Below are 23,285 nucleotides of genomic sequence, written 5' to 3' on the forward strand. Positions count from 1 at the left end.
GTAAGAATGGATAGTAAAATACTCTTCAGCAATGCACGCGTGCTGCTCCAATGAATACGCCATGCTGAATCAACCAGGCACTGTAGTGGCGAAGCGTGAGCGAAGAAAATTCAGGGTAGCCAGGGGTAGCCTAGGATTCTCTCAAGAGTCCAATTTCGGTACAAATTCTGAGATTTTAACGTAAATGTATGGGCAATACTTAGGCACATGTTGCGTGCGTCTGATGACAAAATTTCGACCTGCTAGTGTTGCCAGTTACGGAGATATGTGCCAAAAATGGCACTTTGTCACTCAACCCATAAAATCGCCAGTCATATATCCATCAAATGCTGTACACGATCATTTTTTGTTGCAAATGACAGATTGGCATAGCATCACTCATTTGACGTCTAATTATGACTCGACGATAATTTCTTACATAGTTTTCTCACTCAAAAGTGCATTTCTGAAAAAATTTTAACTGGCCTTCCTCCAGTTATTAATTTATTTAATTTTCTGTATGGAATAAATTGATAATGTTAAGCATTGAAAAATATCTCAATGGAGGAGGCTTTATAATGCAAAAAACCAGGTGTAAATATCTCTTACGCTTTTCATAATATAAATTTTCAAATTTTGTGTTGCACGACTTGTGAAACACACTGTAGCATCGTTTGCCAAGTTTCCGCAGCGCAGCACACGTCGAATGTCTGTGCAATGTTGTGTTAGCCAGAGTTCCATTTGCAGGGTGTTAAAGATGCTTAAGTGGCACCCGTACAAGCTGCAGCTGCAGCACCATCTCTATGAGGACGACCCGGATAGGAGAATGCAGTTTTGTGAATAGGCTGTGGAGCAAATTAGCCAGGATCCACACTGATGAAGCAAATTTTTATGTGAATGGGGAACTGAATAAACAGAACATGCGGTATTGGGCCTCCGAGAACCCGTTCTGGAAAGATCCGAGCAATATGGTTGGTTCTGGAAATGTTATGGTGTGAGCTGAGATCTGGGGGACACGTATCATTGGCCCAATTATCATTACTGAAAATTTAAATGGAGAGGACTACTTGTAGTTGTTACAAGAACACATTTTACTGTCATTTTTGACGGAGGATGGCAACTTCCCCTCATATTTTCAGCAGGATGGGTCACCACCTCATTATGGGCAACAGGTTCGTCACTATCTGGACCTCCAGTTCCCTGGTCGATGGATTGGTCGACGTGGGCCAGTGGAATGGCCTCCTCGATCACCAGATTTGCCCCACTAGATTTCTACCTGTGGGGTCATGTGAAGTGAATCGCGTATGCCGAAAAGATTCGGGATGTGGGTCACTTGGAGCAACGGATACTGGATGCCTGTTCACAAATCACACCTGAGATATTGTTCCGTGTCCACAGAGCATAGGAGAACCGTCTCAACATGTGCATAGCACAAGAAGGACAGCATATTGAACACATTGTGTAACTTTCATATGCCCATAACTTCCTTATTATTAAAGTTTTCATACATCTTACTACACCACTGAATTCCTGGTAAAATTCTAGCCCAAAACCATACCCCACATGCCCCCTTCCCATTTATAGAAAATAAGTTGGATCCAAGATGACGGACGTTGTCATGACATGCACCAAAAAGTTTCACTCTAGGCCTAACATATTACTACCATGACCAATTACTGCAATCTACAATCCCTTTCATTTTATAAGGGGTGGTCAGAGACTTTAGACTCACCCTGTATTTAAAATATAGTCGATATGAAAGGTAAAGATAGGAAATACATATTTTCGAAATACTTCGCCGTACGGGCATTCATATATGGAGTAACTTACTCTATATCTCATCGTGCTGTAACAGTTTTCCTACAGTGCCCCCTTGTCGCATCGTGCAGATTAGGAACGTGGGTGTTTTCTCGCTCGTGTCCGCACCTTCATTTAAACAGACTTGCAATTAGCAACCATCATTGCAACTTCTACAAAGATATAAAAAACTTAGATACGTTAATTTAATAAAATAATTATAATATAATTTTTCAAAACTATAACTTATGTCATATGTAGACACAATTTTACCCTTTTTGAAACAGAACATGGCACATCGTAATACCAGCTTATGAATCAGATTTCGTTACGCAAATTGTAAACGTGTTTCGTCGTAGTTTTATAAAGAGCAAAGTCGAAATTATTAATGTAATAATAAATTACCTTATCCACAGTTCATTCTGCAAAATATAATATTGCTGTATTTATTTCATATTGATCTTATGGATTGATAACAACTTCTTTTTCACTCCACTCAAGGACCATAGACAAACGGTCTTGCGAAAGAAACTATTTTTGTTACATTAAATTAGCATTTGGTATATTTTCAATTTTAAAAAATTTCAGACTTTCCATATACTAATTTCCCAGATATAGTCAGGTAACTTTAGATCGATTGTTGTCTCTCATGCCCAGGCGGAAGGTCGTTCGTGTTCATTTATGCTGTATTACTCTGTTGTTTGATGGAGCTATTTAGTGTTCTAATATAATGTCCTAATGCTCAATTCATTTTGGAGCCATCAAAAGCTTCACAACTACAGATTTTCTGTGAGTTGTTGAATGAGGGAAAATTGTTGTTGGACTACGAATTGCACCTGTTTGGCGACAATCATGGTTTGGACAAGAAACAAACAATCGAATGAATGGATAAGTGATTGCGTTTATGTATGTTTATGTATATTACAATATACAATGTCCACAAGGATGGCCAATTATTCAAGCCATTCATTCATTCATTCATTGCTACATCATTGCCGAACACTTAATCAGGAATCGGAACTGATTAATAATGGACTGGCGGAGCAATGACAGATCTGTCGGTTCATTTTCCCATTATTTAAGTTAGGAAGCTTTTGTTTAAATAACCGGAAGTGAATGGCGTGCTTGCTAAATTACCATGTTAGGATATCGAAATATGTAAGGCAAAATGGATTCAAAAATTTTAATGACCGTCTACTGTATTGTGGAAGGCCCACTACTAAATGAGGTCAATGGCTTATACAGAAAAACCTTGCACTGTATTTTATTTAACCTTGAAGTAAAAATAAAGAAAACTACATCAGCACTTCATTATTTTTATCTCCCTTTGCTTCGGTAGTTTAAACCACCAAACAACTGTTTTTTTAGCATTATTGAAGTACTCTCTCGTAATTTATGAGAAACCAAGCATTCGTTTTAAGAGTGAAAATTATTTTTAGGTCATTGTTCAAAAAATGGGTTATTTTAAGAATTTTAAGATCATTCTATAGGTCATTTTTTGAGATTTTTCAGGTAAACTTCCGAGCTCTAGTTACGTCCTATATCGTCACGAAGCCAGGAAAGTACTGGTACAGTAGAAAGCAGCCGAATAAATAAATCGAATGCAAAATGATAATTTTTTGCTTACAAACACATCAAATGTTTTTTCTACCAATCTGGCAAAACATTGAGATTCATTTATTTCCAACGCGTTGCCTGCTTACTTTCCTCTGTGTCCGCACAAAACCTTAGATAGTCAGAAAGTGTTGTATGTGTATGACTTGGAACGAGCATTGGTAGGCTACTTCCATCGTCACCTCGAAAGGGAGGCTCGTGTTGATTAAAACTTTTTTTAAAATAAGAAACGCCAACTACATATCTTTAAATATAACCTATATTATTGTTTTTTTTTACTTCATTTCAAAATTTGTAGGATGTAAATATGATAAGAAAATATCGAAGGGCGTGCATAAAATGTGGGTGCTTGTACGTGCGGGGGCATACAATCGTGCATAGAGCGCCAAACCACAGTCTTGACTATAGGGCGCCAAAATGTCTAGTTACAGGGCTAGTGTATCGCTCTATAGTAGAAAAACGATGGCACAGATTATGTTGAAATCTCAAAAAGGACATTCACCCTTACCCCAATTTGAGGTGTCTATTATTTCTCAATGGATAAAACGTAGTACTTTTGCTTGGAGGCGCAAATAGCATAAAACTAGCACAACGTTTTGAGTAGGGTTTCTAGTTCATGAAAGTGATATTCAATAGTAAGTTATTGATAAAGAGAAATTTATTTGAGAGGACATCAATGATGTCATTTTCATGGCAGAAATTAAAAATAATATGTAAATGAACAACTTGTCTTCCATAGCAGAGAAAATAAATACGTAGTATATAAAAAATATCCAATTAGAATTTCAGCAACAAGAGGAAACAAAAAGCTCACAATCCTTAGACCTCAGTGCATAAAGAAATCTCTCTTGATTTGCATTAGATGGGTTAATTACGAAAGAAAAATCATTTTTCCTTCATTTTGTTACCAGATCAAAGAACGTTCGTACCAGGTGCCACCAGCAGTAGTTAAATTCTGATAATCTTTGTTATATGATAACAGTTTATAGGTACATTAAGCAATATTATAGTTTGTGAAAACTCGTTGTAGATTCATTTGAGAGATGGTCTTCCACAGTACGTATGTGTGAACTGCAAGAAGAAGGTTGAAGATTTCTTTGACTTGAAAGCTAAGCACCTTCGACATGAAGATTTGAACCGTAGACCCCAAAGACCAAAAGTTCCAACTAGAAATGGAGGACCGTCCAATATGTCTGATGAATATAATGTCACGGAGGAAAACGAAGCAGAGGTGAGAGAGCATTACTAGCTAATTATAAATAATAATATTGTGTATATGAAATGATGAGTATTGAAGCAAATGAATTTAAAAAAGCATTTATATTGTACCGTAATGTAACATTCATGATATGAGAACTTCCTTGCTTTTGATAACTGAGAAACTCAAGAAGCTCACTAAACTATTATCGATTTTGTGTTTTATAGGATACAAATATTTTTAACAGTATCCACTTATCGTATACCGAAATTTGTGATATCGGATAAACTAAATTACTAATAGAAGTAGAAATACATAAAAGTCTCGTCACTATCTTTCACTTTATATACTATATATATATATATATATACCTACATATATGGGTGTATGTTTCAATATGTATGTGTATGTGCATGCTTCCACGTTTACATAATTATGTGTTCGTGATAGAGAGAGAGAGAGAGAGAGAGAGATATCTAGAGTGTGAGCGTTTTTGGAGTAATGTATTCGGGTTGACTGTAAGTGTACTAATCTACTTTTGGTTTTAATATTATATTATAGCAAACTCCAGAAGCAGGAAACTCAATTCACAACGAAGAAAGAAGTTCATACCAAGGACATGAACTCTTCTCTCACTCGGAGGAAGGGACATCCACTATTTCAGCTGAATATGAAGGAAATTCTTCCTCAACATTCAGATGTGCGAATCCGAGTAGAACACAAGAGGATGATAGCCAGTCAGAATTGAGTCAAACGTTTATTGACGAACTTTTCGGAATTGAAAATGGCTCAGAAATCCAAAGAACGTCAAGCTATCAGGAGAGTAGAAATGAACCATCTACCAGTCAAAGCAGGTAAAGTTTTCAGGAATAACATAAACAATTATCCGACACAGAGTAATAAAATTGTATACAGCACATTTAATAATTGACCTAGCACATTTAGACCACATTTCTAAATCGAAATTAGTTTTCTTTAGATTGAACACTAGAAATAGTAGGATGAAAAATGACTGCTACAGGCGAGAGCTTTGAAAGTAGAAGGTCCCCCTTACTGTAACTCGCAAAAATGAATGCATTGTCCGATGGTGCATTCCTCCGTCACGCCTCTGTCAACCAATTATTTTTTTCTGGCGCCATCATTACGAAGAAGTCAATTATATAATATGAGTATATATAGTTATATATAGTATATAAACACACACACACACACACACACGCATCTGCAATTCGATATATTTGACTCACACACAATCCGATATATACACTATGTCTATACGGGAAAAGATTACAAAGACCAGAAAGTTAAAGAGGTATACCGTGAATAACGATTGACGTCCTTGCTTATTTAGCGTACCCCAACCTAGCTGTTGCAGTGTGATCGGTTTACAACCATGTTACGAATATAAGGGTTACTCTGGTAAAATAGGAATGCGTTGGTCGTGAAGAAAACTGATGTAGTGGCGACCTGCAACTAGTATTACTTTTAATGTCAAAGCTGTCACGAAGGGAAAAGTTCCACATATTGGATCACACAGGAACTAGTTAATTTTAAAGCAATTATATTCTCCAATACCTAGGTACACAAATAAAATTTTGCCTTTCAAAGAAAATAAAAAATGAATAAAGTTTTCACAAGCCGGAATGCATACAAATGTTCCATATGTTTCTTTTTTACTTCCGTACGCACATTTGCGGCATTATTTTAAAATATATTCCATATCTTCACATAATGTTTCGCAATTCAGCTTGACCAACAACCCTTGAGTCTACATCTTCACACTCTTCATAGGATGTATTTTTTATGTTCTCATTTTTCTTTCTCTCTGTGGTGATGTCATTGAAATGGTTTTCAGTAATTTCATGACTTCTACAGTTTATCCAAGCACGTCACATAAAGTAACCGCTGAGTATTGGCTCAAGCCCCTGATATTTATTGTGATCAAAGGTTTCGTATTAGCAGTTCACTTACAATCTTCTGGGACTGCAGATTTTTCACCATTTCAGTTAGGTATATCTACGACGTTTAACAAGTCCATACCCAGGATTTTTTGAGGGGGGCAAGCCCAATCATCATGAAAGATGTGTCTATTATTACATAATTAAATAATATCATTAAATATACCATATATATAAAGAAATTAATTTCATACATTTATAAACTAGCAAATTAATTCCTTTAACAACGGGTTCAAAACGTCAAGAAATTAAAAGATAGGTGAAACGTTTTTATCAATTGTTAGATTTTATTCAATTTTTGCTTCTACCAAGGGATATCAAAGAGATTCTACGAGGGGATATCAAAGAGAAAGTGAGTAAATTTTTTACGTCCAAACGGAAATTGATTCACAAAAACTGAAACATTTGGTAGTACATGTATTTTGACACCTTTCCACGAGATGGTAGGTGTGTGCAGGTGTGTGCAGTTGTTTCAAAATAGCAGCTACGCTTGAGACGCTCAACGCAGTTGGGCTGCGGAGTGCGATTCGGTTTCTGTGGTGAAAGGGACAGAAACCACCTGAAATCTATCGTGAGTTGTGTGCAGTGTATGGTGACATGTGCATGACATTCACAAATGTCTGTAACTGGTGTGCAAAGTTCAACGCAGGGCGTGTAAATGTCTTTAATCAACCCCGTTCTGGACGGCCTCGCACATCCCACACACAGAGAGAGCAATGTTGACGCTGTGGAGGCATTGATTGAGGAGGAAATAAAAAAATACTCAATTACTTTTTAATATCCCCTCATACTTAAAATGATCTAGAAATTTCATACTTTTATTGAATGTTTCTAGAATGGTCTAAAGGAAATATTTCCTTATCAGAGCTGAAGCTAGAGATTTCAGCACCCAGGACGAGAATAGATTTTCGCACCCCCTGCACAGAATTTGCATCCTTCCCCTTCCCTGCCTAGAAGCAGCTGGCATATTTAGACATTGAAAAAATATTATGTACCTACTCTTTCCGTTGAATCCGACGTAATGAAAATTTAGCATTCAAGAAATGTGGCCAATAGAAGTTGGGAAGGTGGAAGATCCCCCATCCCCCATGGGAGTTCGTACCCTGGGTGTGTCCACCAACGCAATGGTCGTATTGCAGCAGCTGGACGTACAATTGTGAAGTTGCAATATTATGGTTCAAAGTAACGAGAAAAAAATCAACTCAGTGATAGCCCCCCCCCCCTCTCTCTCTCTCTCCCCTCTCTTTCCTTCCTCTCTCTGACCCGACAATCAACAGTACAATCACTTGCAGAGATAGGGTGTCACACGGCGTACAGCTTGGTGCTTTTTGCTTCCATTCAATTCACAAAAGTATTTGAATAGTACTACAGTATTCCCAAGTTAACAATGTTCTCAATTTTCTTTAAATGGTCTTATACCGTCATCACTAAACAGCCGTGGTTTCGATTTTATTTGTTTATATTTCATTTATAATGATAATCTATGTTTAGAGAATAATATATTTTTAAATTGAGCATGACACTCCACGGAGCTAAACGAAGAGACGCGGATTTACACGAGAGGGCATTTGGAGATGCGGACAACGGAAATTTTCCACCCCACCCTAGAAACCTGAAGACTTCTGGCATGGAATTTTCGCTCTTCTGTTCCGCTCGTTTTGCTATACAATGTGTTACACATTTGATTTCAATATTATTAGACAATAGAATATATGTTACAGCGTTTCCCCGCGTCTTACAAAGCTGTAAGTCTGTACATTTTCTAAAATCTTCAATCTGACCAAGGGTCATTCACTTGTTTTTACCAGCTGTTGCTCCTCTTAGGTATTTGAAATATGGTACGTCAAGTGGTTAGCAGGCTTCCTGAAGTATTGGTGTAACAACAGGTAAACAGAGAGTAATTTGCCAACAGAAAAGGAAGCCTGATACTTGACGAATCGGCATGGAGGACGTGTCCACTGCGACAGAGATAGAGGAGTAGCGACACTCTTTGAATTGACTTGAAACAGTCAAGAGGACTCTTTTGGTTGCTCTTCGAACAGGCTGAGTTCGCCTGACTTAGGCTGACAAGCGACCAGAAGTTTGGAGGAAGTCAGTACAAACTTAGGCTTCAATCTGTGATTGACACTTCAGCACTCGAGCATTAGACAGATAATTATCCTTGTTTACCATGTATGATTCAAGTTTGAAGGTTTCAAAATCCAAGTACTGACTATTTGCCATTTCCAGTTGTTTTGAAGTACATTTTGTTTCAGTTGTACCTCTTGCACCTTACAATCAAGCTCACCATGAGCAACGAGTGCTCTACCATCAAGGATGAATGATCAGTGAGCTACATCAAGCCAATGAGATCCCACGTACCTGAGGGTGTGATACGATGCTTTAGAATATAGACTGACAAGACAACGCTCAGAAGACACCCGCTAAGCAGTATAATATACAGAGAAGTTTAGAAACAAAGTGAGAACCAAGGCAAATATTTTCTGGTTGTCATAATTACCAAATATTTGAATCATTTCAGCTGATACATTCGCAGTTTGTTGTAATATTGGTATATTGTAGCGGTGTTGCATTCAGGCAAGACCAATCAACAACATTCAAAAGTCCAATATTCGTTACTTTGCGATCACTCCAAATTCAACTTAAATATTTACATCTCCATCTGGACAACATTTTAAGATCTCAATCATAATTTCAGGACATCAATTGCACTGCAATACATATAATGTGTTTACATTGAAATACACTCTGTAAAGAAATAATAGCGTGGTTACGAAGATGATGCGAAATGGAAGCCAGCCAGTAACACTAAAACCATAATAACTATTGTAATCCAGATTACATTTATTGTTGTATTTATAGATACCTCAGAGGATTGGTGTTCTGTTGCATTTCAGAAAAATCGCTAAACGAGTTGTTAGTTTGAAGATTTTAATTAAGCAATCGATGTTTCGTGCAGATATTTTTCGTTTGTAAGGATTAAAATCTGAAAAAATATAAAAACAGGTGGAAAAGTACTATTAAAAAATAGGAGAAGAAGTCGCAATACTGGAAAACGGTGATTTTTCCTAACTGCGTGCATTAGTTTGAAATATACAAAATTACTGATATCATATTCTCAACAAAGTATTCCATAAAAGTAATGTTAGACAATTTCAGTCAAAAAGAGTCATTAAACGCCGTTCATTTAATAATTGAGTGAAAACATGAAGTGAACATTAAACGTTAATATAGCAGTTTCGACAACTGCTAACTTCATGTCGTTGTTTTGCCAGTCGCGCCCAGTTCGTGCACTGTTTGAAATTATTGTCACTTTATATTAGCTGCAAGTGTTCCTTTGAACTCATATGTGCATGCTATTTAATAATAGTCACTATGTTGTATCTTAGTTCATGAGTTACCAAAACAGTCGATGTTTTATTGTCAATCAATGAGTTTCGCGTTATACTGGCATAACCTAAAAATGTTGCTTCGTGGTCAGATGGTGGTGGGGCATGATGCATTTTCTCCGCATTCACTACTCTGGTTTTACCATTTTTAATGTTCAATATTATATAATGAATATTATATATTATATATTCAATGTTATATATTACGTATATAACGAAAATAAGATGAGAGATTTTTGTCCCTTTGTCTGAAGTTCGGGTGTCCTATGTAATGACAATAATGGACTATGAAAATTAATAGTACATTAATTAAAATTTCGTATTAGTACATAATAATACAGAACATGAAAGTTAAAATCCAAGAATTATGAGATGCTAATAAAAGTTTCTCAATTATTACTTTTTTTTAAATTTCCAACGCGCCACTGGTACTACGTAATTTCGTGTTTAGAAAACTGGCGTGTTCCACAACAAACTATTAATTTTTCGTCATATATAACAACAGTAACATAATACTCTTTTCTTTGCGTTTCATTGCATTTTGATGCTGTTGTAAGTTTACATTGATTCACGTAAAATATTTTCACTTCATGTTTTCACTCAACATTAATCAAACAGTGCTTACTAACTCATTTTGGCTGAAATATTTGAACACCACTTTCATATAATGCCTCGTTTCGATTTCAGTGGTATATTTTTAAGTATGTCAAAGTAATGCATGAAATGATGAAAAATCATATTAGTTGCTTAATTAGGAACACCACTATTCTACAAACTCGTAACAAACAGTAGACAAACAATTATTTTTATTTGACACGGCTTCCTGAAGCGCGGAGTCTTGGGCAAGTGCCCTATTTGCCCCTCCCTAGGGCAGTAGCGGCTGCTGCCTATTCGCGCACTCGCACGTGCACACACAAATAAATGTGCAATGTAATTGATTTTTATTATATTTATTCATTGAAAGCCATTTCTTCAAAACACCAAATGTTCTCGTGCCACATTACCTTCCATTTACTTCCTTACGTCAACTTTTCTATCTGAGTAACTCGCGTCGGATGGGCGGCATGAACACAATTGGGAAGTGCACACAGCTGCACCTGACAGCACAACGAAATGGCGCTGTGTTCGACGGTGGGTAGAGGAAGCAGAAAGGCTCTTGTGGCTTGGATCAAGGGCTTTCGATCTCGCTTCGCACAAAGAATTGTGACATAGTAACGGACATGCGCTGTTCCCTCTTCGTCATGTAGTGTTGCAATCTTTCCACTCCTATCCGTGTGACGGAGTCGAGACTCCAGAACAACCCATGGATCATTGCATGATCATTTTGATGATCTCTCTCACCTCACGCGGTTCTGAGCAAAGCATTGAAACCCGAATGAGGGGAAGGCAGGAAATGAAGGGGAAAGGTTGTGGCGTGTAGTGACGAGCGTACTATTCAACCATGCAAGGCCAGATGCGATGAGTGGAATACGTTGATACAGGTACTGGAAAAATAGTTTTATAAAATGTCAGGTCTTTGAATTAAAAACATTCACAATGTCGTAGGAATTGGTGCATTTAGAAGCTCTGACTCGTATTTGGAAGTTCAACAAAAATTTCAAAAAATCAGAGTTTAATCTCTTATTTTTGTCACAGAACAGTCTCTTTATTCAGTGCATACGAGAATCTGTAAATTGTACTATTATGTTACTGATTTGAGATAATTCTTGTAGAGGTGCTGGCAAGAACTAGTTGCATTTGATTAGGGTTTCGAAGATCCTCGTTACAATGACTAAAGTGAATATGTACATTAAAAATGGTAATTAACTTAAGTGTACGATAAAATGTTTATGTGGCATTAAACTTGGGTTTCTGATGGGACATATTTATATTGGAGAAAGATAATATACATTATTAAAACACGGCAATTACACAAAATTCTGGCAATATTATTATCCTTTATAAACCATAGCAGTTTATCGGTATAGCGTTGCGAGGGATTTTGTCAGGTCGTCGAATGCTGAATTTTCTACAGGTCACGAAAGAGATCAAACAACACATCTTCTCCCGTGATCGATTGGAAAAATCACTAGGGTATTTCAATTTTGTAATAAATCTTATTTTTTAAAAAAATATAATGAAATATAACTCTGCTATCGTCTCATCATAACTTGGATTGCAAATGCGATTAGCAGAAACTGGCAGGAATAGTTGAGTGGGAATAACACTTCTTCTGGACGCGAGGCCAAGGTGCACACCAAAGACCCAGACCACGAGCCGCAACTGCCCTAGGGCCAGTTTTGGTTGGAATAAATTGATATTTGTTCTGGAATCCATGCCAAATCGAATCCCAACCTTTCCATTCTAATATGCACTCACCTCACAACTCCCCACATGTCATTGGGTCTAAACAGGGGCGGCGCCAGGTGGGGGGCGCGATACGGTGCTTCCGCATCCCTTAATTTTCTTCAGCACCCCCTATCCAAAACCTATATTCTACCGATATTGCCTCTTACAATGTCATATTATGTCATGTCGTTGTCATATTGAGGGCCGAATGTTAGGTACTGAAGTGAGACTGCTGTTATTATTTACAACAGGCAAGCATTGATCCTCCAATCAAAGAGATTCCGCATTTATTTTCCTGTACTACGGCAGTCAATAAAGATGAGTGACCCTTGTCTTTATATCTTCAGAATTGTTGTTAAGAATTGCTTCTTCTTGTGTTTCAAGTAATCTGTTTGTATTTCTCGATAAATGTACGTATAAACCTCAGTATTAGTTGTATGTTTTCCTTTACACTGTTGATACGCTGTTTTGTTGGCAGCCTCCTTCTTCATCTTTTTTTCAAGTCGCATTGGAACAAAAATGTCAGTTGCCTTCAAGTACAGGGTGTCCCACGAACGGCGCAACTGGGAATTAAGAGTGGCGTTACTTTGTAACCGAAACCTGTACATACATAAGTCATACACCAAATGTTAGCCCTGTCCAAGTAGATACTTTTAAACATAGAAACAACAAACGGGGTGCAGTGTTGTTCATGCAGTGTTGCCAAATGTAAGTGAAAGTGTAAATTTATTTTTCCACAAAGCATGGAACATTCCATGTCAAACATTCGTACGGAAATTTGGACGTCAATTTCCACCTTGGGTAGGTGGACTATTTCGCCATCTATAGTTCGGAGAAGAAAACCGATCGTTTTCGCGTATAGCCAATCCTGAAATGCCTCGTATAGGCGTACCGATCCAAATGGTTGTTTTAAAATAATTATGAGGTACAGTGGCAACACTGTTGATGTACAGGTTTCGGTTACAAAGTAACGCCACTCTTAATTCCCAGTTGCGCCGTTCGTGGGACACCCTGTATCATCAGGCTGTTATCGGGAAATTATTTATCACGAGTTGTATCGTGATGGCTGTTTCCTTGTTAATTCGGTCTATTTGTTCTAGTAAACATACCATTACAGACTTTTTCAAAGACTGTTCACGAAGAGGCTATTTATTATAACATACTTCTTAGTCTGTGGTATTATGAAAAGGAACGCATTAGAAAAGAGGGGTACCAAAGCAATGGAACATTTGCAAAAAAGTGAAGCAGTCCAAGAAAAAAGTGTATGTATTTTGATATTTTATTTTTCAAATTGCAGAACTTGGGGTTTACAGGCCGAAACCAAGTGTTAGGTAATAATCAAAATCTAATTATTGATAACAACTCGTTTGAACCAGTTTCCAAATTCAAATACTTAGGAGTAATATTAACAAATGAAAATTATATTAAAGAGAAAATAAAAAGTAGGCTTAATTCAGGAAATGCATGTTACTTCTCCCTTCATAAACTTTTGTCTTCTCGTTTAATATCTAAAAAAAACTAAAAGTTAAAATATACAAAACAGTAATTTTGCCTGTAGTATTATATGGATGTGAAACTTGGTCCCTTACATTGAAAGAGGAACATAAATTGAGAGTATTTGAAAATAAGATCCTTAGGAAAATATTTGGACCTAAAAGGGATGAGGAGACAGGTGAGTGGAGAAGGTTACATAATTTAGAACTACATAATTTGTATTCATGTCCAGATATTATTAGAATAATTAAATCTAGAAGACTTAGGTGGGCAGGCCATGTGGCACGAATGGGAGAGGAAAGAGGAGTTTACAGGATTCTTGTTGGGAAACGTGATGGTAAGAGACCTGTAGGAAGGCCAAGACGAAGATGGAGGGACAACGTTGAGATTGACCTAAGGGAAATCGGTAGGGATGGAAAAGAGTATATAGATCTTGCTCAAGATTGGGAAAGATGGAAGGCCTGTGTTGCTGCAGCCATGCACCTTCGGGTTTAAGAAGGCTAGAGAGTTAGTTAGTTAGTTAGAACTTGGGGTTACATTGCATAGTAGCGATTTATTTATTTTATCCAACGCACACAAATTGAACACTCAGCACTTGTTACCTATACAATGTATTTGACATTTGATTCATAACTGAATTTTGTACCTCAATTGGTTGTGCCTTGTAATCAAGGGATCCCGGGTTCAATACCCGGTGGAGGCACATAGTTGTTCGGATCCCACTTTAAACTGTAGGTCAAGTCTCGATTAGCCTATATGTGCATAAGGTGCACTTAAAACAATGGATGTCAATCTAAAATTGTACATTTCAGTCACGGTTATTTATGTTAATTGTTATAACAAAGAGCGTTGCAGGAACATTGTAACTTCAAATTGAAGGATTTCTTTTAGAGGGAGTAAGCAACACTATTCCCATCTCCGTGGAAAAATGCATTGCCTTGCTTGCCTCTCCATGGAAAAATTCCTCCAGTCGTCCAAATATGTCATTGGCCTCCCTTGAACAAGCTGCTTTTTTCAAATTTCCAAATGTCGTTGTTGTGCTTAAATCAGGCAAAAATGAAGCAAGTTGCTAGTATTCTTGTTTCATAAGCATATCATCATAGATGTCTACTAAAAGTTGATTGATATTTATTTAGGGACTAAAACATGCATGCATATTTCATGTTTTCTTTATTTTCAACGTCGCACCCCCTAAATTTCATTCCGCACCCCGTCAGCACCTCTAGATGATAAATCCTGGCGCCGCCCCTGGATCTAAACAACCGTTCTGGACCCCAGAATACTTATCAATAAATGGATAACCAAGAACTAAAATATCATTAAATTCAAATATAAGCGTAATTACAATAACAATCTATAGACACTCATCTTTATTATATTCTCAATATATTAAGACTAATCAACTCACACTTAAGGTCTGTTCTGGGCACCAGAATGGGTCTACACTTTGCACTTCCTTCATCTTTATATTATATATGTTTTGTTTGTTTGCATATTATATATATTTGTATGTTATAAATAATAAATAAATATAAAAATAAAGAGGCGCTGAACCTATTAAAATCAAACTACTGAAGTCCTAGTTCTTTTAAAGGCACCAGGACATAAGTGCATACCCTCGAATGTAAGTGGGCGGTGGAGGGCTTACCTTGGAGGTTCCCTCCTTTTTTTCTGTTTGTTAATATTTAGTAGTTAAACATTAAGTTTACCCCGTCTTTCCTCACGTTCCCCTATGTTTATTACACAATTCCCTCTAATGGAAGTTTATGACATTCTCTTTTCATCATTTACAGGGATTTGGAAAACCATGATGTAGTAGAAATCAAATCTGGTATCATAAATCTACAAAGATCAATAAAAGAAAATCTAAAAAATGGGGAAGATTTTCCGATTGAAATGATTTCCGAAGCATATGGTTCAATCAAATGTCCTTATGGATGTGGAACATTCAACAGCAACAAAACATTGAAAGGGCATCTTCTAAAGCATAAAGTCAAGGAAGTCAGAGGAAATTTCTGTAAAGTTTGTGACAGAAAACTCTTGTTCAAGGCCGACGTAAACACACATATTTGCCACCCCAGACGGAATAATCCAAACTTTGAGTGCGAGAAGTGCGGTAAAACTTACATGCACCAACAAAGTCTAATAAGACACGAGAGGAGAGACCACACAGCAAATGAAAATACCAATGTAATAGATTTAACCGAGGATGATGATTAGTATTAATCAATATTAGTATTAATATTAGAATTTGCAGATGTCTTAAAAAAACAATCGGGTGCAAAAGACAAACTCAACTGAAAGGCCATGTCCGGAGAGTAGTAGTGTTCATGAAACCCAAGAGAAAACAACAACTGAGAGATCCAGAACAGTGCAAGAGAAGCTAGATGAAGGTTATGGAGGTGTGAAACATAATGTACATACTAAACCTAGTGTAAAAGTCTAATTAAGTAAGGACAAAAATGGAGATGTTTTTATGAAAAAATGTAGAAAATACCGTGAAAATTAGAAATAATGTGTCGGCTAATTTAAAGATTAAGTATAAAGAGACACCAACGAAAGCTCTTCTTGCATCTAAATTTGACCCATCTCTAGCAGTTAATGATATTCAGGGGTATCTTGAGAAACAAGTAACTATTAAAATTGTAAGGTGTGTTAAACTTAAGACAAAATATGTTACTTATTCTAAAAGTTATGTAAGTACAAAACAGGAGGATTTTGATCAAATATTCAACTCAGATGTGTGGCCAGATAGAACACTCATCACAAATTTCTATATTAAACTCCAAATAATATATATATTATTTTTTTACGTAATGTATACAAACTAAATTTACTATATGAAATTATTTAATTCCTGACAATGTTTAACATCACTAATCTTTGAATGTACTTTTAAATGCCTTGGATCGTTCAATATTCAATATTTTTGTAAATTATTAGGTAACAAATGGGATTACTGGATACCTGTGTAAAATGACCGCGTTTGGTAGGTTGCCGCACTGTGAGAATATGAAAATATTTTTAATTTGTTTGTATGTATATATTTCATTTACTATTCTGTATATGCAAATGAACCTTGATATGGTTTCCCACCACAACAAGGTTCCTCCGGGCAGGGGAATGTAGATGGCTAGAGATGAGGGTGCAGAACGTTTGATTCCTGGTGTACTGGAAATCCGGTTTCCTCCGTCTCCTGGAATGCTCCGACTTGCATAGGAAAATTCCACGGGAAAGGAGGATGCAAAGTACAAAGTACAACACTCTGAAATCAGAGACAAAAAAATATTATTTGCCAAACTCTGTAATGATATAGTGGGGTCAAGTTGTGATTGCACGCGATATTTAATCTGGAAGCGGCTGCGCGGCAATCGCAACTTGAAGATAAGGTTGAAGACCCACACTATATATATATCACAAATTACAATTTGTGTCGCACTTCTCGCACGACAATGCAGGAGTCAACAAGCAAAATCGAAGAGAAGCGCGAGACAAAGCCCTGTAAGAAAATATACCCACAATATATATATATATAAATGTACGTATAAAGTCAAAGGGTCCAGCAATGAATAACACGCTGTGCCTTCTCCATTGCGTTAGTTTGTCTTCGTAAATTCCTATCTTATTCACCCTCCTTATTGTATATGTATACGATTATCAAATGGTACTTTTGACTTCAAATTATAATTACCTCGTAACGTGTGTTCCATATATATATATATTGACTTACTTACTATAGATTCAAGGTAATGTAAACTGGAACTTATGTTTGTCAATTATCAACACAAAAATGCATTACTCAATGATCATATATTTCGTAAACAACAAACAACTCATAAAAGAGTCCAACATTAACAAGGTCGGTATAAGTCAAATTGCAAATTCACAAACAGGACGTGCGTCCACGTCAAAAATTCCTAACACGTCCTGCGTGTATATTTAAATTTATAACAGTTAATCAAGCACCATTAACAATACGTAACAAGTACGCGTACGTGTCTTTAACCTGACCCAATTAAACAATAAGCATTAGACAATTAGACAATACTTCCCAACTATCTTCTAGACGCATTAAATACACTGCAAGTCTTCCTTTATATTGTCACACTGATTTACTTTACTATAGCCGTTTTTCCCATTCATTAATGTTATCCCAATTCTCCCGACTTTTAATGCTACCATTTAAAAATGGAAAGGTGTGAATGGAACAATGTCCCGAATTAATTAATGGAGGGGTGGAAGCTTCGTAGATTTTCCTTTTTTTTTACAAGTAATCAACTTTAACCAAAAACCTTGGACCATCAGACCAAAACGTCAAACGTGGGTCGAAGAATTACATTACAAGATCGACGAAATGCGATTAATACGTTCGTCAACCCAAAAGGGAAGTACACTTGTTAAGAGATCATTTACGTGCGCAATAAATCTTTAGCGACCGAAATAGTATTTTGAATCCATGACGAAGCAAAAGTTATGCAATACAGTTCTCGCTAATTTGGTCAATAGTTTTCCTTTTTACTTCACTTAGTACATTCACTGCACCCAAAAAGGTGACACAAACAAGGGGGATGGTGAAGAAGAGTACAAAAAAAAAAGGTTTTTTTGTACGGCACCTTATGTGTGATAAAAGGGGGGGACGTGGAACGTTGGCACGATGTTATTAAGTCCCTATAGCACAGCAGAGAGTTTTACGTACCTAAACCAACAGTGTTCAGCCTCAATAGCCATGTAATGCCGCACTCCGATTATTGTCCTTATTCTCTTAGTAGTGGCCCATTTCACGAGTGACACACAAGGAAGGCTTCCGTCCACCAAGGCAACATGCTAGGTACGTCTCTCGCCGGCTAAGTAGAGCCAAAGAGTTGTTGCCGTTCCGTTCCAGTCGATAGAAGGGACTCTGAAGCACTGCAAGGTTTTACGCCCAGCCCGCTTGTACCGAGTCTGCCGCTAGAGGCAGCACCGGTAGAGCTATCGAGGACAACGGCCTCTGATGGCCGAAAATTGAACTATGGATATTTACGTGAAATTTTCAGTTTATGTAATGTTTATAATGTGTGGATATTAAAAACGTTACAAAAAAAATATAACAACCCAAAATTCCAAAATAAATATATACACTGAATAATGTAGCCTACATATAACAAAACACTCATGGAATTAATACCAAGTTCCTTAAAGAAGGTCCCACTGAATTGATCAACACACAAAATTTCACACACATAAAAAAATTTTGTTAACCAATTTTGAAGATGGTCACCGAAGGAGTTCATAATAATGCATAAGAGCATACAAACATGACAAGACGCATGTCGATAATAGAAGGCACCTTAAATCGTGTTCGCCTCCCGGCCAAACACCTAGATGTATTAATCTTCACGACAATCTTGTTGAGCAACAATCACACACATTGCCGCATTTGCTGTAACCATGGTAAATCCGTATATTTCCGAAGATGGAATGATAAACTCGTAACAATAGCGATGTAGGAAGTTGTCGGTTCCAAAAATATTCTCTGGTAGTACTGCACATCCTCGTAGAGCAAAAAACATAGAGAGAGAAAAAAAAAAGAACGAAATCAAAAACCAGGTAAAGAATGAAAGAAGAAAGAAGAAATAGGATAGCTGAAAAGAAAGGTTACTACAGGAAGGAACAAGGAGGTAGCATTATTACAAGCAGTACGGGAATTAGGTGTTACCATAGGTTATACCAAATTACACAAAGTTTCAATATTCAAGAGAGAGCATATCATTCTCTCATAACATATAAATACAACCGAATAATAGTAATTATTCTTAAATACAATACCAAAAGGTGTAAGACACATAGATATATATATATATACAACCAATTGTTACAAAGCAAAAAATATATATATATATATGTAGGTAGACACTTATGTGCAAAAACAATTGAAAAGAGAGAACAAAGAAATGCATGAGAATAAGCACAATTAAGCATAAAAAAAATCATTGACAGGAGGCTGGAGTGGACTGAAGTTGTAGAGCTATTTCCGAATTAACCAAAACATAAAAGGTTTTGTTTTTGTTTTTTTTGTTTTGTTTTTTTTCTATGAAATATGCGTTCGCTGATTAGGACCTACTGAATTTGAAGAACCAGGGCGACGGCGGCACGTAGAAATCTGATGACCCCTCCGACGACAATATGTACAAAAGGGGGAGGTATCCCGAGAAACTGTGTCCTGCGGCGTTTGGGAAACGTGTGCCAATAAGTTTACCGATTTGTTCCAATGGTCAGTTTTGCTAGTTTCAAGAGAAAAAACTTCTTTTGCGTACTGAGTAAGTTCTGCAAGGGATTGAGGGTGACCTCGAAAAAGGAGACACCCCATTGAAATATGATTGAGGTGGAGAAGGATTGTCTGTAATAGGGTGTTTTCATCCCAAGCCAGGGCCAAGGCGAAAGCAGAGGTGATGATGTCACAAACAAAAGGATGTAAATTTTCATTTATCCGCTGAAGGCGCGTAACATACTGATTAACCAACAAAAGGTACTGATGATTGGGAACAAGGCAGTTCCAAATCGTAGACTTAAGTGCATCCCACGACAGAGATTGAGACAAGGCTTCTAACCAAGTATTCTCTAGAAAACCGGTGGTGCGACGAAAGGCATTATGTAAAACCCACTCAAGTGGAAAATGTCCCTAACCAATAAGACGCTGTAAGGCGACCATAAAGAGAAACAGGTTTGGGGGGGTCCATGCCGTCACAAATCGGTAGAGCGTCAATCGCTCTATTACGATTTTTTATTATTATATTATCTAGAGGAGATTGGGAGGGCAAGGGAAAAGGAAGATGAAGGGACCGTGGGAGGGGGGGGTGTCAATAATGGTCGGGTTGGCAAGGCAAATGAAGGGCGAGTTGTCAAATCAGGCAGTCTATAAAAAGGTTGGGGAAATGAATTAAATTGTAATGGTGGAGCCGGGGGGCCGATGGTACAGATAAATTAGAACCCATCGAAGGTGGCACAACAGGAAAGGACAACGCCGTCTGGCAACCAGCATCGAGAACTTTACTACGGGTGAGAGAGAAAAAAAAGGGGGGAAAGCAAATGGGAGGGGAAAAAAATTGTTCAATGTCCCACAAGAACAAGTTATAGCAAAGGTAATGTTCACACCACAGATCAAAAAGCCACAATGCTCTGGTACCAATTTTGTAATGATATAGTGGGGTCAAGTTGTGATTGCCCGCGATATTTAATCTGGAAGCGGCTGCGCGGCAATCGCAACTTGAAGATAAGGTTGAAGACCCACACTATATATATATATCACAAATTACAATTTGTGTCGCACTTCTCGCACGACAATGCAGGAGTCAACAAGCAAAATCGACGAGAAGCGCGAGACAAAGCCCTGTAAGAAAATATACCCACAATATACAGGGAGGTTATTTCAGTCGTTCACCGCCAGAGTGACGGCCGTTCCGCGTACTCTTCATGCAACAGGTCCCGGCAAATTGCGTTCAGGAAGTCCGTAACAGAAACCGCTTGTTTTGTAATGTTTCCACTTTTCACAATTACAGTTACAATTACAATTGAAATAAGCACGTACCTTGTCGCACGGATGCAGGAAAAGGTGTCCTCCCAAATACAAATATTTCCGGCACCTTATTTCTGACATCTAATCTTAGATTAGACATCGCTACTTTATCCTCAGTTGACAGAAAGGGAAGACAGCATCCCGGCGCATAAAGCAAACCGAAAGCGTAAAATGATATTTAAAAGTAATAATAATGATGATCACTAACCTCCTGTGTTATAAGAGATGTTGAAAATGACTTCCTTCAACAGCAATACAACACGTTTCTTAGGTTCAAGAGATCCTGTCTATCGTAATCCCTGACCACTTTTCTGCAAGAATTCGTTTTCACGTAATTATCGTACATAAAAACTCTATGTTCAAGACTATATTTGTTTAACGACATAAGTAATGAATGAATAACAATTAACACACAATAAAGCACTGGCCACGAGTAAGCACATTACAATAACACAGTATAAGCAACACGCGTACTGATAAATGAACAGAAGTGAACATGAACGTACACTGACGTCTGGTAGCCGACAGTGTTGCTAACCATTTTTCGGCAATGTCCCTACAGACGTAGTCAAAATGTCCCTACAACTGACCAAATGTCCCTACGCCAAGTAAAGTGACTAAAAAAAAACACCTCATGAGCATGCAAACAGAAGATAAAATATACACATTTACTTACCAAATCTTTCTGCTCGGTGCTTCCACAATTAATGAAGGAGCGAATTTACAATACAGGACCTCTCCCCGATTTTTTGTAATATTTCGCATACTCACTAATTGAGGCCTCCTAATCACGAATTTGAAGTTAAAATTTGGGGGGTCACGTGTAGAAATTGCAAAATAAGTGACATTGAGTGGTCCGCGATCGGCACGATTGCTTATTATTTACCGGAAGATTTTGTGTTTCCAATACTTAAAAAACGAAATATACATTCCTGATATTACTACGACCCCAAATTTTAACTGTTTGCCTATCCTAACCTAACCTAACCGTACCTGAATGGTTCGTGGGGCTATCCGTCAATGGTTTGTTGGGCTACCCGTGCATGTTTTTTTCGAGCCCAAATTTTAACTATGTTTGCCTAACCTAACTTAACCTAAACTTACGGAGAATGGTCAGTGGGGCTATTCCTGAATGGTTTTGCGGTAATTGTGATTACGAACCGATAAAAAATATTATTTTCGTAGCACTTTAACGGCAAACGTTCATCATCGAAGACGCCATTTTCGTATCCTGCAATTTTATGATTGATGTACTGTTGCCAAATTTACCTGTAATCAAATCAGTTCTTCTACATCGTGATTGTCGCTGTCACATGTAAGCACGTTCTTTGGGCAATATACTGAAATCCATAAGTTTATTAATTAGCCCACAGCCATCCTCCTGCACACTCCACCTAACAATCTGTACAACATTAACAACTTTTTTACTGTTCTCTTCCGCCATTCTTACACGATCCATGCTCTCCAAGTATGAAATCAACAGTGTGGCAACGCTGTAGACAGCGTAACTAATTTTAATTTGTTCATATCAACAAATATGGCTACCATACTTGTATACGGAGAATCATTGCGAGAATTGAAAAGCTTATTTTACAACTTCTACACGTTAATGAACATTTTTTCCCCCTCACCCCAACATGTTAACTTGAGATAAATAATCACGAATAATTATTTCGTGAGTATAAGACGTAGCATAGGAATTACAGAAGGGTCCGGTATTGTAAATTCTTGCCTTAATGAATAATAGGGGTGTGCTGGACAGAATTTTTTGGGTCGGGACGGGATCGGGACGGTAATTTTTTTAAATCCCGACATTCGGGACTGAAAAATTTGCAATTTCCCGACCAAGTCGGAAAATTTTCTGGACGGGAAATGTTCGAAATTACCCGAAGCACTGGAAATCTCGAATTTTACAAGTCATTTTCACTTTAAGTGATTGTTTTTGCATTTCTAGAATAAAAACTTACAACTTTCGA

General features: G+C 37.3%; 1 protein-coding gene across 1 annotated transcript in view; it reads left to right on the forward strand.

Moving 5' to 3' along the window:
* Positions 1-16,611, forward strand: part of LOC146003071 (uncharacterized) — a 300,614-nt gene extending 284,003 nt beyond the window's left edge. The window contains exons 4-5 of the mRNA XM_083141240.1: positions 5,150-5,442; positions 15,551-16,611. Coding sequence (XP_082997366.1) covers positions 5,150-5,442; positions 15,551-15,977 — 720 coding nt within the window. The 3' untranslated portion in view covers positions 15,978-16,611. The remainder of the gene's footprint in view (positions 1-5,149; positions 5,443-15,550) is intronic.
* The last annotated feature ends 6,674 nt before the right edge of the window (positions 16,612-23,285 follow it).

This window comes from Lepisma saccharinum, chromosome 19 (genome assembly GCF_977018435.1).
Source record: "Lepisma saccharinum chromosome 19, izLepSacc3.1, whole genome shotgun sequence".
In the NCBI taxonomy this organism is placed as follows: Eukaryota; Metazoa; Arthropoda; class Insecta; order Zygentoma; family Lepismatidae; genus Lepisma; species Lepisma saccharinum.